General features: G+C 51.3%; 1 protein-coding gene across 1 annotated transcript; it reads left to right on the top strand.

Annotated features, from left to right (window-relative positions):
- The first annotated feature begins 1579 nt into the window (after nucleotides 1-1579).
- Nucleotides 1580-7740, top strand: LOC132533096 (leukocyte immunoglobulin-like receptor subfamily A member 6). The gene is given in 14 exon segments (XM_060172936.1): nucleotides 1580-1762; nucleotides 1906-1984; nucleotides 2128-2163; nucleotides 2342-2629; nucleotides 2759-3061; nucleotides 3258-3380; nucleotides 3383-3553; nucleotides 3771-4073; nucleotides 4671-4802; nucleotides 5030-5072; nucleotides 5152-5219; nucleotides 5872-5924; nucleotides 6358-6495; nucleotides 6569-7740. Coding segments are annotated over 14 exon segments (1956 nt in total). The 5' UTR covers nucleotides 1580-1678; the 3' UTR covers nucleotides 6704-7740.
- Nucleotides 7741-16629: the final 8889 nt, after the last annotated feature.

Raw genomic sequence — 16629 nt, 5'->3', positions numbered from 1 at the left:
CTAATCCCACACACTTGGTGCCAAGGACTGACCGTGGGACCTCACAGGAGAAAGCCCTGTGGTTAGCCCACTGTGCCGCCTCCCAGCCATCCTGGGTCTCCTCCTTTAGTTCCGCAGCTCTGGTTTGTTGGTATGCTTCTAATTCTGCTTCTAAAAACCCCTTCTGTTTCATTTGGTTTAATCCCCCCTGCTTAACACTGTATTCTATTTACATAACCACTGCAGAGCATTGGTTTAATCCCCACTGGTTCATGATGTGTTTTTGCTCCACCCCCTCTGCTTGTCACACCCTGATTTTCACTAGTCACTTTTCTCTCCACCCTCTCTACGTCACATCCTGTTCACACCCTACTTGGCAAGTATAAATAAGGACAGGATTGTTCGTTTTAGTTTAGTTTTAGTTTAGCTTAGCTTGGCTTAGATTGTGCTGCGTCCTGTGTGAATAAAGAGATACTGCCTACAGCTCAACCATGAGTCCTGGGTCATCTGTCTCCCATCAATGAAGCTCAGCCCGACACTGGTTTAGTTTTGTGCCTTAGTGCTGAGACCCCCAGTGGTCTCCTGATCACTGTTCTGAGGAAACGGCCCTGTTCTCCCCACACAACTTGCAGACAAGCCTCACTGGACACTCCCTTCCCACACTTGGCGAGGCCCCGTGCACAGCTGTGCTGCAGGACTCCCTGTGTGGCGGGACCCCCTCTGCCTGCACTCAGGGAACGCCTGGCCCCTCAGACTGCACAGCATCCCCAGGGCTGTCCTGGGCTCAGGCCAGCAGAGCAGCACTGCAGCAGCTCCAACTGGGGCCGGCCGCTCCCTCAGCTTCCCCTGGTACTGGGGGGCTGTGTCCAGGGGACGATGCCAGGGGGAGGGGCACACAGACATGAGGTGCCCACATGAATGCCCACACAGAATCTGTGCCAGGCCCTCAGGGGAGTGACTCACAGCAGCCACGGGAAGAGACTTCCCTCCTTTGGCTGCCGCTGGGCACCTGCCTGGCCACCCAGAGAAGCCCCTCGTGGTGAGCCAGGTGGCCCACACTGTGGTCTCTCAGCCAATGTCTCTGTCCTTGCTGATGCTCCTTCTCCAGAGTGCGGCATGCTCAGTTCTGGCTGATGGCGCTACCAGGACTGATGTGGGACTCAGAAGCCTCAGGCTGACAGTCTCTCTGCAGAACCATTGTGCTGTCTCCCCTGCCCCCGCTTCTGCTTTCTCTGTGGCTTCAGATTTCAGAAATGTGACCAGCACTTCCCTGGAGCTCATGACAGCAGGGCCCAACACAGGAAGATGAGGCAACAGAGTAGAGGCACCTTCACCCCCACTCCAGAGCCCTGACCACTCACATCACCTAAGAGCAGGAGGGGTCTCAGAATGGCACAAGGCTCTGCCCAGGGTACCAGGGTCCCTGAGGTCAAAAGGGCTCAGTGAAGGTGCCAGGAAGTGGTTGGACCATTTCAGAAAAAAATAGAAGTGTGTGATGGAGAGAAATCCCATCCTCTGGTCAGGAGGGGCCCTGTTTCCTGCCCTGTCTTCCCGGGCTTCTCGGTACCCAGACCACAAGGACACGAGCTGACCACACAGTGACAGGGGAGCATTTGGGCAGCAGCCCTGAGCATCCCCTGACAGCTGGGGGTAGGGAACCCTCATCCCATAGCCCAGGGTGTGTGAGGATCAGGTTGACATGGAGGGACCCTGTGGGGAAGGCTTTGAGAGACGAAAGACCCCTGACTCTCTCACTTGGAAGGGGAGTTTAGGAAGGCTGCAGGTCTGTTGGTTGCTCCACAAACTCTACAGCCAGGATGGGGCAGTGGGGGGCAGTTCCCCTTCCTGTGGGGCTGACGAGAATCCCCGTCACAGAAAGGGTCAGTACAGAGTAGCCACACCCTGTGACTCTGTCCTACCTGCCAGGGCCCAGGCTCCTTCCGTGTGCACAGCTGCCTCAGAGGACACGCCATGTCCCCCACCCTCACAGCCCTGCTCTGCCTGGGTGAGATGGACCAGGGGGACACCCCAGCCTAGGAGGGACCCCACTGCCAGGCCTGCTGGGTCAGGGCCCCAGGACTCAGGGGCTGTGTGGGGAGGCTTGTGCTCAGGACTCAGGACACCCCTCTCACAGGGACTCTCTTCCAGGGCTGAGTGTGGGACCCAGGACTCACGTGCAGGCAGGTGAGTCTGTCCTCAGGCTCCTGGACTCTCATTGAAGACAGGGGACCCTGGCCCTGGGGATGGTTATGAGCAGATCTGGGCTGATGTGAGGGTGGGGGGCATCAGGGAGGGTCCTGGGTTGAGAGCTGGGGTCTGGGGGTGGGACTGTGCTGTGACCCCACCTCTGATTTCCTTCCAGGAACCCTCCCCAAACCCACCCTCTGGGCTGAGCCAGGCCCTGTGGTCCTCTGGGGGAGCCCTGTGACTCTCTGGTGTCAGGGGACTCTGGGGACTCAGAGCTGCAGTCTCTATAAAGATGGAAGCTCATATCCCTGGAAAATACTGAGGCCATGGGAGCCCGGAGATAAGACCAAGTTCTCCATCACCAATGTGCAAGATCTCCATGCAGGCAGATACCTCTGTTACTGTGTCAGCCCCGCTGGCCGGTCAGAGCCCAGTGACCCCCTGGAGCTGGTGGTGGTGGCAGGTGAGACTCACTCAGGGGTCCCAGCTCAGGCTCTCCCTCAGGAAGGGGGTCTGCTCTCACGGGGCCCCATCACACCAGCCCTGGGGATCAGGGAGACCCCATTTCCCATGCTGCCTCCTCCTCTCCTAGGATCCTACAGAAAACCCTCCCTGTCAGCCTTGTCGAGCCCTGTGGTGAGCCCAGGAGGGACCGTGACCCTCCAGTGTGCCTCAGGGCAGGGATTTGACAGGATGGTTCTGACTCAGCAAGGAGAAGACACGTCCCCCTGGAGCCTGGACACACAGCCACACCCCAGTGGGCAGGTCCAGGCCCTGTTCCCTGTGGGCCCCATGAGCCCCAACCACAGGGGGACATTCAGATGCCATGGCTATTACAGTGACTGGCCCCAGGTGTGGTCACCCCCCAGTGGGCCCCTGCAGCTCCTGGTCCCAGGTGAGGGTCCCCTCCTGCCCCCTCCATGGCCTGAGGCCCCACACAGGTTACTGGGGTCTTGCTCTCAAGGGACCCCAGCAAGGAGGCTGTGCGAGGGGACCTGGGTTTCCCTTCTGAGAGACACAGGGTGTTGGGCAGTGTCCTGGGTCAGGGCAGGGGAGGGTGGGCCTTCCTGAGTGCCCGCTGGTCTCTGCAGGGGCATCTGGGAAGCCCTCCCTGCTGAGCCTGCAGGGCCCTGTCGTGGCCATTGGAGAGATGCTGACCCTCCAGTGTGGCTCTGCTGTGGGCTATGACAGATTCGCTCTGTCCCAGGAGGGCAACCCCGCCTCTCCCAGCTCCCTGGCCAGCAGACCCAGGCCGGGCTCTCTCAGGCCGAGTTCTCCCTGGGCCCTGTGAGAACCTCCCACAGAGGCCGGTACCAGTGCTATGGGGGTCACAGCCACTCCCCTCTGTGGTCAGCACCCAGCAGCCCCCTGGACATCCTGGTGGCAGGTGAGGAGCCTGCAGCTCAGTCTGGACAGACTCTGCAAGGGGGAGCCTCAGGGTGAGGGCAGGGGAGGCATGTGGGGTCCCTAGGGAGGTAGGGAGAGATGGGGGAGGGGAAGAGAGACTGATGGGGCAGAGACAGAGAGGAGGGTCTTCAGAGACAGGCCCTGGGGACTGGGTTCAGAGCAAGGGGGCAGCAGCCCTCACCCCTTCCTCTCTCTAGGACAGCTGGCTGACACCCCCTCCCTCTCGGTGCAGCCGGGCCCCTCTGTGGCCCCAGGAGAGAAGGTGACCCTGCGCTGTCAGTCACAGAGCCCCAGGGACTCTTTCCTTCTGTCAAAGGAGGGGGCGCTCCTGCCCCCCCAGCGTCTGAGGTCAGAGTCCCGAGCTCAGGGGTTCCAGGCTGAGTTCTCCTTCCAGCCTGTGACCACAGCCCATGGGGGCACCTACAGGTGCTACAGCTCCAGTGACAGTGACCCCCACCTGCTGTCTGAGCCCAGTGCCCCCCTGCAGCTCCTAGTCTCAGGTGAGGCTCCCGACCTTCTGAGCTCAGTCCTGCCCCAGGAGCTGTGGGTAGGGTGGGAACAAGTACCCTGAGTCAGAGTGGGTGACAGCGAGGCTTCTGCCTGAGAAGCCCCCAGCCCCTCACAACCCTCGAGGGGCTGCTGTGGACAGAGAACCCCTCTGGTGTCACTCACAGGGCCTGGGGATGGCAACCCCCAGGCCAAAGGGCCCAACTCCAAAGCTGGTGAGTGACTGTGCCTCGGCTCCCAGGGCCCAGTGGTGGTGCTGAGCCCTCATGCCCCCAGGTGTTGGGGCAGGTGACAGGAAGGGCCCACACTGCAGGGGAGACTCTGGGGTGTCTGTCCACCTGCAGACACTCAGCCCTGCTGGTGTCTTCTGGGGGTGTGACATCAAGGGCCTCAGGGACCCCACCCTGCCCCAGTCCTAGTCTGCATGGCAGACCAATATCCAGGGCTCCTGACTTCCCTCTCAGCCTCAGTTTCCCCATCTGTGTGGGGAGGGAGGACCCCTGTGTGTGAGGGAAGGGTCGACAGTCCCAGCCTGATCTGGGACACTGAGGGGCTCAGTGAGGTGACACCACCCCTCACTCATGACACAGCTCCTGCCCAAGGTCACCGATGGGACAGGAACATTCTGATCGGCGTCTTGGTGGCCCTGGAAGCACTGCTCTCCCTCCTCCTCCTCTCCCTTTTCCTGAGACGCAGTTGTCGGGGTGCACACAGGAAGGCCGGTGAGCAGTTCCTGTGAGCTTCAGGGGCCTTAGCAGCCATGCAGAAGGGGCCGCTCAGAGGGGCAGAAGCCAGGGGCCCAGCCAGCACATGGCAGGTGTAGCTGAGGGCTGGTCCGTGACTCCACTCCTGAGCTCCTGGGACACAAGTGGCAGAGGGTCCCCAATCCTCTGGAACCCCGTGTGCAGTGGGGTCATCCCCAGGCAAGACTCACTTCTCACTCCCACAGGGGCTGCTGGCCCAGAGCCACAGGACAGAGGCCTGCAGACCAGGTACCCCCCACCCCGAGGACCCCCCACCCCACTCACAGCCCCTGCCTGCCCTGACACTGCATCTCCCCTCCCCCCACAGTGCTGTGGCCGCCCCCCAGGAAGACACCCTGAGTGAGAGGAAGAGGAGGAGCAGCCAGGGGGACAGAGGTTTCTGGGTGAAGGGGCTGGGAGGGTGGAGGTGGGGTGTGGACGGAGACCCACCTGTGTGACCTGGTCACCCCTCCACCTGCATGCCAGGGACCCACTGGGGAGCAGATGCTGGGAACACTGAGAACCAGGTTGAGGGTGGTGAGGCTTTTCCCACTGAACAACTGGGAACTGAGGAAACGAATCGTCCTGTCAGGCGCAAGTCTGTAAAGCTTTGTATCTAGGCTCTTCACTCAAAACTGTGTGGAATTCACTCACTGTATCTGAACTAGGGGTTGCATTAAGATCTAGAGCATAAAAAAGTTCTGAATGCTCAGAGAGCATTTCCTGAAACTCTTCATTGGCTTTTTGCAACTATTTCTCCCTGATGTCTCCCATAAACCTCTTTGCTATCAGCTTCAGTGATATATTGTAAAGGCTTCATCTCCCATAACGAAGCCCAGACTTCCTCCCATGGCTGTCCGGGTGAAATGAACTGAATTTTTCCCAAAGTCTTTTTCAATTTTTCCTTCATTTCTACCCTCCTTTTCTCTGATATTAGGTGTTGTCCATGGTTCTGATAGACTTTTTCAGCTTCTAAAATGCTCTCAGGTCACAGCCCTGAGAGACCTTAGGGGACCCCACACACATGACTCCCTGCTCTGCCCCCCAGATGCTGCAGAGACAGAGACGCGGCCTGAGGAGGGGGTAGAGCTGGACCTTCTGGTGAGCCCTGCTCTCATCTCCAGTCTGAACCCAGTGATGTGCCCGTCCCTGTGTCCCAAATCTTGGGGTCCATACTCGCCTCTCCCCCGGCAGCAAGGCCCCTGACACCTCACGCTGACACACTCCGGGATGGGTCACACAGGAGAGCAAAGTATCCCCTGAAAAGGAGGGATGGGCGGGTGGGGCCTGGGACGGCAGGTGCCAGCACCTGAACGAGGGCCGACCCCTTTCCAAAGGGGCCAGGAGGCTGGAGTAGATGAGCAGGAGGGGTGAGGTGAGGGTCTGAGCTACACCCCAGGGCATCAGCACCCCTGTCTGAGGATGGTCCCAGGACCCCCAGGAAAGGGAACCGCCTGGCAGCACGTGGACGTGGAGAGCGTCACGGGGCCCCTGGGGCCCATCCAGGCTGTGCCCCACTGTTGTCTCTCAATAGCCCAGGGGGGACGAAGACCCCCAGGAAGCCACCTATGCCCAGGTGAACCAGGAAGGACTCAGCTGGAGAGCAGCCACCACTGCTTCCCCACCAACAGGCAGGGACAGACAGGACAGAGCCAAAGAAGGGGACAGACAGGTGGGCAGTCAGGCAGACCCCTTCCTCTCCACCCTAGCCCCACACCTGCTCACTGTCTTCCCTTCCCCCATAGGCTGCTGCCTCCACAGTCCTCCAGGAAGTGACCTACGCCCAGCTGACCCTCAGGCAGGGGACGGCACCCCCTTCCTCCTGGTCAGAAGAGCCCCCCGAGGAGCCCAGCCTGTACGCTGCTCTGGCCACCCACTAGCGCAGGGGGCTAGACTACAGGGACCCCAGAAGTCACAGAGCCTTCTCTCCCCACCTGAACACTCCCCACCTGGACACAGTCAGCGAGGACTCCCAGGCTCCTGGGGGTGGGGCATCTCCCAACTCTCAACTCTACCTGCCAAGAGAACAATAATAAACATAAATATAATATATATAAATATAATAAAGCAGCTGGTTTCTTAACAATCAAGGTGTGAAGTGACAGCCAGAACAGGAGTGAGTGTGTCAGACACAGGACTGCAGGCAGCGTGCAGCTAACCTCAGCCCACGACAGCTCACCGCGGGGAAAGTCAAGAAGTAGGGAGTCTGCAACATCAGGATCTTGGAGAGAACTGCAAACCAGCTGAGAGTGATCAGAAGGGAAGATGCACATTCTAGAGACATGGGTCTCAGGGTCAGACAGCTGCTGGGGCCAAGCAGGAACACAGAGCCTCGCATCTCTGCTGTCGGATACTCACACACCCTGGAGGGTAAAGAGACTGATTCATTATCGGGCAGGGGGTGGACAGCATAGTGGTTATGCAAGAGACTCTCATGCCTGAGACTCCAAAGTCTGAGGTTCAATCCCTTCACACCACTATAAACCAGAGCTGAGCAGTGCTCTGGGGGGAAAAAAAGATAAATAAAAAATATATATGAAAGAGAGAGATTCATGAATGAGTCTATACCAGGAGGCGAGAGAATGCAGATTACATTGACAACATCAGCAAAAATAAATCTGAATTCTCCTCTCTACTCAATATGCTGAATCTTGACATCTAGGAATAAATTAACAAAGAAGAAAAAAGTCTTGCAGAGACAGAGAACCTGGCACCGAGCCCACCAGCCACCTGCCCGGCTGCTGTCTGTCTGCTGTGGACGGACCGTCATGCATCTTGCGCGAGAGTCTCTGGGTTCTGCCTGTGTGACATTCGCTGAGCTTCCTGAAATCGTGCCTCAGTGAGCTTGGGGAGCACAGCACGTCTTTCCACTTCCGTGTATCCTCTCTTGCCTTTCTCAGGGTGATTAAAGTGTTCCACGAGCAAGACTTTTTTCTTCTTTGTCTCACCAGAAGGTCCAGCTGGGCCACCTCCTGGCCCTGAGCTCTTATCTGAAACTTGATCCCTGTGTTCGTCCGTCTCTCAATAGCTTGAAAATCCAAGCACGAAAGCGAGTGTGTGTGTCCCAGCGTCCTCTGCGGTGGTGCAGAGGAAGAGGGAATCTGGGCTCCTCTTCATCGTTCCCACACAGCAACGATGCAGAGATCAAGTTTCAGATAAGAGCTCAGGGCCTGGAGGTGGTCCAGGTGGTTCAGTGCACATGTTACAGTGCACAAGGACCCCGGTTCAAGCCGCCATTCCCCACCTGCAGGGAGAAAGATTCACGAGTGGTGAAGCAGACTGTCTCTCTGTCTCTCTCCCTCTGTATCACCTGCTTCCCTCTCAACTTCTGGCTGTCTCTATCCAATAAATAAAGATAATAAAAAATAAGTATTAAAAAAGGAAGAACTTGGTGATACTCAGAGAAGTGGGAGAACAGACTGACCCAGAGCGGTTGAACTGGGACCTGAAGCATCTCAGGAGTGAAAGTCTTTTGCATAACCAATGTGCTGCCTCCCCGTCCAGAAACATGTCTTTCTGGTTTTTTTTTAATGAGAGAGAGAGAAGAGGAAATTGCTGTCTTCCCAGCCCCTGAGACTATTTTAAGCCTTTTTTCCCTTTGTTTATTTGTTTTTTGGGTAAGACACAGAGAAATTGAGACAGGAGGGGAGATAAAGGAGAGAGACAGAGGGATACATGTGGCCCTGCTTCACCACTCACAAAGCTCCCCCTGCAGGTGGGAACCAGGGGCTCGAACCCCAGTCCTTGTGCCCTGTGACTAAGTGTGCCACCCCTAGTCCCCTTAAGTCTTTTTTTAATGATTGATGGATGGATGGAAAGACAAGCAGAGCATCACTCTGGCACATGTGCTGCCAGGGACTGAACCAGAGACCAACACTCGAGAGCCAAACACGCCTCTGCTGTGCCAGCCCCGGCTGACTTCTGTTTAAAGCTTAGAGGGGCAAGCCGATCCACAGAGCCCTCTTGTTGGTCTGCTATTTTTTTATTTATTTCTTTATTGGGGAATTAATGTTTTACATTCAACAGGAATTACAATAGTTTGTACATGCATAACATTCCCCAGATTCCCATTTAACAATACAACCCCCACTATGTCATTTATCATCCTTCATGGACCTGTATTCTCCCCACCCAACCAACCCATAGTCTTTTACTTTGGTGCAATACGCCAATTCCATTTCAGGTTCTACTTCTGTTTCCTTTTCTGATCTTGTTTTTCAACTTCTGCCTGAGAGTAAGATCATCCCATATTCGTCCTTCTGTTTCTGACTTATTTCACTCAACATGATTTTTTCAAGGTCCATCCAAGATCGGCTGAAAACGGTGAAGTCACCATTTTTTACAGCTGAGTAGTATTCCATTGTGTATATATACCACAACTTGCTCAGCCACTTATCTGTTGTTGGACATCAGGATTGCTACCAGGTTTTGGCTATTACAAATTGTGCTGCCAAGAACATATGTGTACACAGATCTTTTTGGATGGGTGTGATGGGTTCCTTAGGATATATACCCACGAGAGGAATTGCAGGGTCATAGGGTAGATCCATTTCTAGCCTTCTGAGAGTTCTCCACAGAGGTTGGATCAATTGCCATTCCCACCAGCCGTGCAAGAGGGTTCCTTTGACCCCACACCCTCTCCAGCATTTGCTGCTGTTACCTTTTCTGATGTATGACATTCTCACAGGAGTGAAGTGATATCTCATTGTTGTCTTGATTTGCATTTCTATGACAGTAAGAGACTTGGAGCATTTTTTCATGTGTTTCTCTGCCTTTTGGATCTCTTCTGTGGTGAATATTCTGTCCAAGTCCTCCTCCCATTTTTGGATTCGGTTATTTGTTGTCTTGTTGTTGAGTCTGGCAAGCTCTTTATATATGTTGGTTATTAAACTCTTATCTGATGTATGGCATGTAAATATCTTCTCCCATTCTGTGAGGGGTCTCTTGGTTTGGTAGTGGTTTCTTTTGCTGTGAAGAAGCTTTTTAATTTGATGTAGTCCCATGGGTTTATACTTGCCTTAGTCTTCCTTGTAATTGGATTCGTTTCATTGAAAATGTCTTTACAATGTATGTGGAAAAGAGTTCTGCCAATATTTTCCTCTAAGTATTTGATAGTTTGTGGTCTAACATCCAAGTTCTTGATCCACTTGGAATTTACTTTTGTATTTGGTGAAATACAGTGATTCAGTTTCATTCTTCTGCATGTTTCAACCCATTGTTTCCAACACCATTTGTTGAAGAGACTCTGCTTTCCCCCATGTAATAGTCTGGGCCCCTTTGTCAAAGATTAGATGTCCATAGATGTGGGGGCTCACTTCTGGGCTCTCAATTCTATTCCACTGGTCAATGTGTCTATTCATGTTCCACTACCAAGCAGTTTAGATGACAATGGCCCTATAATACAGTTTGAGATATGGGAGTGTGATGCCTCCAGTTCTGTTCTTTTTTTCTCATGATTGTTTTGGCAATTCTAGGTCTTTTCTGGTTCCAGATAAACATTTGTAGCATATTCTCCTAAAAAATGTGCTTGGGATCTTGATGGGGATAGCATTAAATTTGTAGATGGCTCTGGGTAATATATTCATTTTAATGATGTTAATTCTTCCAACCCATGAACATGGAATATCTTTCCACTTCTTTGTGTCTTTTTCAATTTCCTTGAGTAGTGACTCATAATTTTCAGTATACAAGTCTTTCACTTCTTTGGTTAGCTTTACTCCTAGATATATTATTGTTTTTGTTGCTATAGTAAAAGGAATTGATTTATGGATTTCAGTTTCTTCTAACTTAGTGTTTGCATAGAGGAATGCCACTGACTTTTGAATGTTAATTTTGTATCCTGACACCTTACTGTATTGCCTGATGATTTCCAAAAGCTTCTTGCTGGATTCCTTGGGTTTTTCCATGTATACTATCATGTCATCTGCAAATAGGGAGAGTTTGACTTCTTCTGTTCCAATCTGTATCCCTTTAATTCCTTGCTCCTGCCTGATAGCTATGATAAGAACTTCCAACACTATGTGAATAGTAATGGTGATAGTGGGCAGCCCTGTCTAGTACCTGATCTGAGTGGAAATGCTTCCAGTTTTTCACCACTGAGTATGATGTTGGCTGTAGGTTTGCTATATACAGACTCCACTATCTTCAGGAATTTTCCATCTATTCCCATTTTTGTAGTGTTTTGATCATAAAGAGATGTTGAATTTTGTCAAAGGCTTTCTCTGTATCTACTGATATTATCATGGGGTTTTTGGTCTTGCTTTTGTTGATGTTGTGGATCACATCGACTGATTTAAGTATATTAAACCAACCTTGCATGCCGGGGATGAACGCCACTTGGTCATCATGGACAATCTATTTGATATACTGCTGTATCTAGTTGGCTAGAATTTTGTTGAGTATTTTAGCATCTATGTTCATCAGAGATATTGGTCTGTAGTTTTCTTTTTTGGTTGTGTCCCTGTCTGCTTTTGGTATCAGAGTGTTGTTGGGTTCATAGATGCTGGCAGGGAGTATTCGAGTGTCTTCAATCTTCTGGAAGACTTTTAAAAGTAGAGGTAGTAGTTCTTCTTTGAATGTTTTGTAGAATTCATTTGTAAAACCATCTGGTCCAGGACTTTTATTTTGGGGGAGATTTTTGATAACTGTTTCAATGTCATTAGCTATGATGGGCCTGTTCATGTTATCCACTTCCTCTTTACTTAGTTTTGGAAGTTGGTAGGTATCTAGGAAATCGTCCATTTCTTCCAGGTTCTCTAGCTTGGTGGTATATAGTTGTTCATAGAAGCCTTGCATGATATGTTGAATTTCTCTGATGTCTGTTGTGATATCTCCTCTTTCATTTAGTATGCGATTTATTTGTGTCTTCTCCTGTTTTTGTTTTGTTAGTCTGGCTAAAGGTTTGTCAATTTTGTTCACACTTTTGAAGAACCAACATTTACTTTCGTTGATCTTTTGTATGGTTTTCTTATTCTCAATGTTATTTATTTCGGCCCTGACTTTAGTGACTTCTGTCCTTCTGGTTGCTTTAGTGTTCCTTTGTTGTTGTTCTTCTAGGTCGTTAAGATGTGCAACCAGGCTGTTTATTTGTGCTTTTTCTTGTTTCCTAATGGGTGCTTATATAGCTATGAAATTCCCTCTCAGTACTGCCTTAGCTGTGTCCCAAATATTTTGATAGCTTGTGTCTTCATTTTCATTGAAGTCTCAAAACATTTTGATTTCTTCCTTGATTTCCTCTTTGACCCAGAAGTTGTTAAGAAGTGTACTGTTGAGCTTCCACAGCTTAGTAATATTTCTAATCTTTTGTTGATTGTTAAGTGTTTGTTTAATTCCACTGTGGACTGAGAATATGCTTGGGATGATTTCAATGCTCTGGAATTGGCTGATGCTGTCTTTGTGGCCTAACATATGGTCTATCCTTGAGAATGACCCATGTGGATTTGAGTAAAATGTGTATTCTAGTTTCTTGGGGTGAATGACTCTGAAAATGTCCAATAGTTCTAGTTTATCTATCTCTTCATTTAGCTCCCTTATGTCTTTATTGATTTTCTGCCTGGATGATCTGTCAAGTTGAGAGAGTGGGGTGTTGAAGTCCCCTACTATGACTGTGTTGCTGTTAATATATTGCTGTAGCTCTTTCAGTAGACGTTTGATGTATTTAGATGGCTTCTCATTGGGTGCATAGATGTCAATAATTGTTAAGTCCTCTTGATTGACTGATCCTCTGAGCATTAAGTAGTGTCCATTCCTATCTTTTTTAATATTATCTATTTTAAAGTCTATCGTGTCAGATATGAGAATAGCTGTTCCTCCCCTTTTTTTGTTCCATTTGCTTGTATGATAGTTTTCCATCCTTTCACTTTAAGTCTGTGTTTGTCTTGTTGAGTTAGGTGGGTTTCCTGTAGACAGCATATTGTTGGGTTGTGTTTTCTGATCCATCTTCCTACTCTGTATCTTTTAATAGGTGATTTCAGGCCATTGACATTCATTGATATCAAAGATTGAAGATATTTTAATGCCATTCTTGTAGAGTTTTAGAGTGTTCTGATATATGTCCTATTTATGATGGTCTGACTGTTTATAGGAGACCTTTCAGAACTTCTTTCAGGGTAGGCTTGGTGATAGTTGATTCCTTCAACTGTTGCTTGTCTGAGAAGGTTTTGATGCCTCCACCTAGTCTGAATGACAGTCTAGCAGGATATAGTATTCTTGGTTGAAAGCCTTTCTCATGGAGCACTTGATAGGTATCTTGCCATTCTCTTCTGGCCTGTAGTGTTTGTATGAAGAAGTCTGCTGCTAATCGTATGGGTTTTCTTTTGTAGGTGACTCTTTGTTTTCCTCTTGCAGCCTTAAAGATCCTTTCTTTATCCTTATTCCTTTCCATTCTAAATATGACGTGTCTTGGTGTCTTTAAGTCTGGGTTAATTTTGTTTGGGACCCTCTAGGCTTCTTGAATCTTTATGTCTTTGATGTTGTCTAGACTAGAGAAGTTTTCAGCTATTATGGCCTGAAGAATGCTTTCTTCCTCTCCCTCTCTTTCTTCCTCTGGTAAGCCAATAATGTGTATATTGTTTCTTTTGAAGTCATCCCATAGGTCTCTGTTGTTGTTTTCAGCATCTCTTAATCTCTTTTTGAGATCTCTTACTTCTTTTATAGTTGTCTCTAATTCATCCTCAATCTAACCTCATCTTGGCTGGAGCTTAAAGGTATCCTGTGAAGTGAGATCTTCCAGAAAGAGAAGAAAGAACAAAGGATGATCTCACTCAAGGACAGAAGTTGGAAAATAAGAACAGAAGGGAAAACACAAAGCAGAGTCACACTGGAGCTGGTGTCATGCACCAAAGCAAAGGACTGTTGAGAGGGGGTGGGGAGGGTTCAGGTCCCAGATCAAGATGGCAGAGGAGCACCTAGTGGGTGTTGAATTGTTATGTGGAAAACTGAGAAATGTCACACATGTATCAACTATTATATTTTACTGTTGGCTGTAAACCATAAATCCTCACATAAAGAAATTGAAAAAGAATGGTGATTTCACTTTCTTCACATCATCTAGGATGGAGCTTGGAGGAATCATGTTGAGTGAGATAAGTCAGAAAGAGAAGGAGGAATACAGGATGGTTTCACTCATAGACATATGGTGAAAAAGGCTACGATGACACCAACCTGCCTTCCCTGGTCAGAAGACCTCACCACTGTGCCCTGGAACTCCACCTCCTCAGAGATCTACTCAACTCAGGAAAGGAAGAGACAGCCTGGGGTTATGGATCAGCCTATCCATGCCCATGTCAAGTGGAGAAGCAATTACAAAAGCGAGACCTCTGGCCTTCTGGGCCCCATAGACATCTTTGGTCCTTATGTCTAGAAGGATAAAGAAAGGGGAAGCTTCGGGGCTGGATGGAGGCACACCTGGTTGAGAGCTCATCTGACTGAGTGCAAGGAGGCCGATTCCTAGACCCCAGACCCCACCTACAGGGGGAAAGCTTCACAAGTGGTGAAGCAGTGCTGCAGGTGTCTCTGTCTCTCTCCCTCTCTATAACCCCCTTTCTTCTCAATTTCTGGATGTATGTATCCAAAAAAGAAATAAAGAATCATGGAGTCAGGTGGCAGTGCAGCAGGTTAAGTGCACATGGCCCAAAGCACAAGGACCAGTGTGAGGATCCTGGTTCGAGCCACCGGTCTCCACCTGCAGAGGAGTCACTTCACAGGCGGTGAAGCAGGTCTGCAGGTGTCTGTCTTTTCTACCCTTCTCTGTCTTCCCCTCCTCTTTCCATTTCTCTATCCTATCCAACAACAAAGACATCAATAACAAAACAATATAAAAAAACAGCAATAAAAGAGAATAAATAAATAAGTAAATATTTTTAAAATACTATAAAATTTTATTAATAAAAAAGAGGTGGCAGGTCTGGTGCACGTGGTTCAGCACTCATGTCACCATGTGGAAGAAACTGGGTTCAGGCCCCCAGTCCCCACTTCCCAGTGCCCAGCTGCAGTTGGGAAGCTTCACAATAGGAGAAAGAGGGCCACAGGTGTCTATCTCCTCCTCTGTCTCCCCCTTTTCTCTCAGTTTCTCTCTGTCCATCCTGGAACACTCTGGGGATGTAAGCTGGGCCTGCAGCATCACCACGACTGTGCCACAGACCTAGACTGGCACGCTGGTAGCTGAGCCAGGCCGCCTGCTCTTGCATGTTTAGAAGCACAGGCACAGGCAGCCCTGGGTGCTTGGCAACTCAGCAGAGTCCTCAGGACACGGATCCAGTTTGCTCCGTTTCCTCTGCTCAAGCTCCTTGCCTCACGGTTGTGAAATGGTTTTCAGGACAGGGAGGCTGTGCTTCCAATGAAGCAAAGGGTCACAACAGGGCACAGGCACAGAGGAGGCCAGGGGAGTCCTTATAGTGCAGGCACAAAGGGTCCTGAGAGGCCTGCTGTGCTCTGAGGGGAGCATGTCAGCCACACCCAGCCATGTCCCAGGTGATGCCCCAAGGCTGAAGGTGTCCTCTCCTCCCCAACCCCCCACAGGGCTGCTTCCAGCCAGACAGAAAGCTGGGCTGAGACTGGGGCTTGCACAGGTCTTTCATCAGTGCCTGCAAAAGCTGCACATCTGTCTGTCTGTCTGTCTGTCTGTCTGTCTCTGTCTGCACAGGCGCACGCTTCCCATCCTAAGCCAAGCAGTTAGGAGAAGCCACCAGCAGGAGCCACAGAGGCACCCACCCTAGCCAGGGCTCACCGGTGCTGGGGCAGGGCACAGGGCTGGGGTGCTCTGTGGGTAGAGCTCAGCAGGCGGGCACCTTCTCAGGGCCCTCTCTGGTCAGGCAGCAGGGCAGCATGTCTTCTGGGGAGGCCCTGCCGGGAGGAGCCCAGCACAGTCCTGGGCTCCGTGTCTGCACTGGGCCATGGCCCTCCAACCTCCCATCATCCTGGTCCTCGGTGAGTCCTGGCCTGGGGTGGGGTGATCCCTGCTGGGTCCTGACTGCTGCCCAGAGACTCTGAGCCACATGCCCCTCTACCCAGCTTTTCCCTCAGCTCTGGGACAGACCCAGGTCTCAGTGGGGAGGGGTCCAGCTAGAGGGTTTCAGGACACAGGGTCCCTCCACACTGAGGAGGCTGAGGGACTGCTGGGAGGGGTTGAGGGCCACAGAGATTGTGCAGAGCCCAGGATTATGCTCAGCGCCTGGTGAGGAGGCAGTCATGGGGGGCTGCCCGTTTCTATCCAGCAGCGGCTGGGCAGCCTAGGGGAGGGCGTCTCTCCTCACCACCTTGACTCGTAGGTCTCTGTCTGGGCCAGCTGACCTCCTCACAGAGGGGTGAGTGTCTCTCCAGTCCCCCTGCACCCCAAGAGCAGTTTTGTCTGAGTCTGGGGGCTGGTTTGGGGGTTGTGGGCCTGAAACAAGTCTGAACTGCAGTCCCTGCCTTTGCAGCATTCTGGATGCTTCACATATGGTCCTTATTACGTATATGAGTCCTACATTATCATCCACAGACATTTCTTATTATTATTTGCTGTTGCCAGGGGTTCACTGCTCTGGGCTCAGTGTCTGTCTCTGTCTCTGTCTCTGCCTCTGCCTCTCACACACACCCCCACAAATACATAACACAGATGCTTCCTCCATGTGGGGCTGGGTCAGAGTGTCCCAGGAGGTGCCTTCCCAGCTGCACTGTCTTTCCTGCTCCCCCCACCCCCACTACACCCCACTTCACCCCGGTAGGTCCTGTGCACTGAGGGTACAGAGCTGGTTCCCCAGGTGTCCAGGCTGAGCCCATGACACCCTGCAGCCCCAGGTGGGGGTCCTGGGTGGAATCTGCCTCC

This window comes from Erinaceus europaeus, chromosome 2 (assembly GCF_950295315.1).
Source record: "Erinaceus europaeus chromosome 2, mEriEur2.1, whole genome shotgun sequence".
In the NCBI taxonomy this organism is placed as follows: Eukaryota; Metazoa; Chordata; class Mammalia; order Eulipotyphla; family Erinaceidae; genus Erinaceus; species Erinaceus europaeus.
This window is presented reverse-complemented; position numbering and strand designations above follow the sequence as displayed.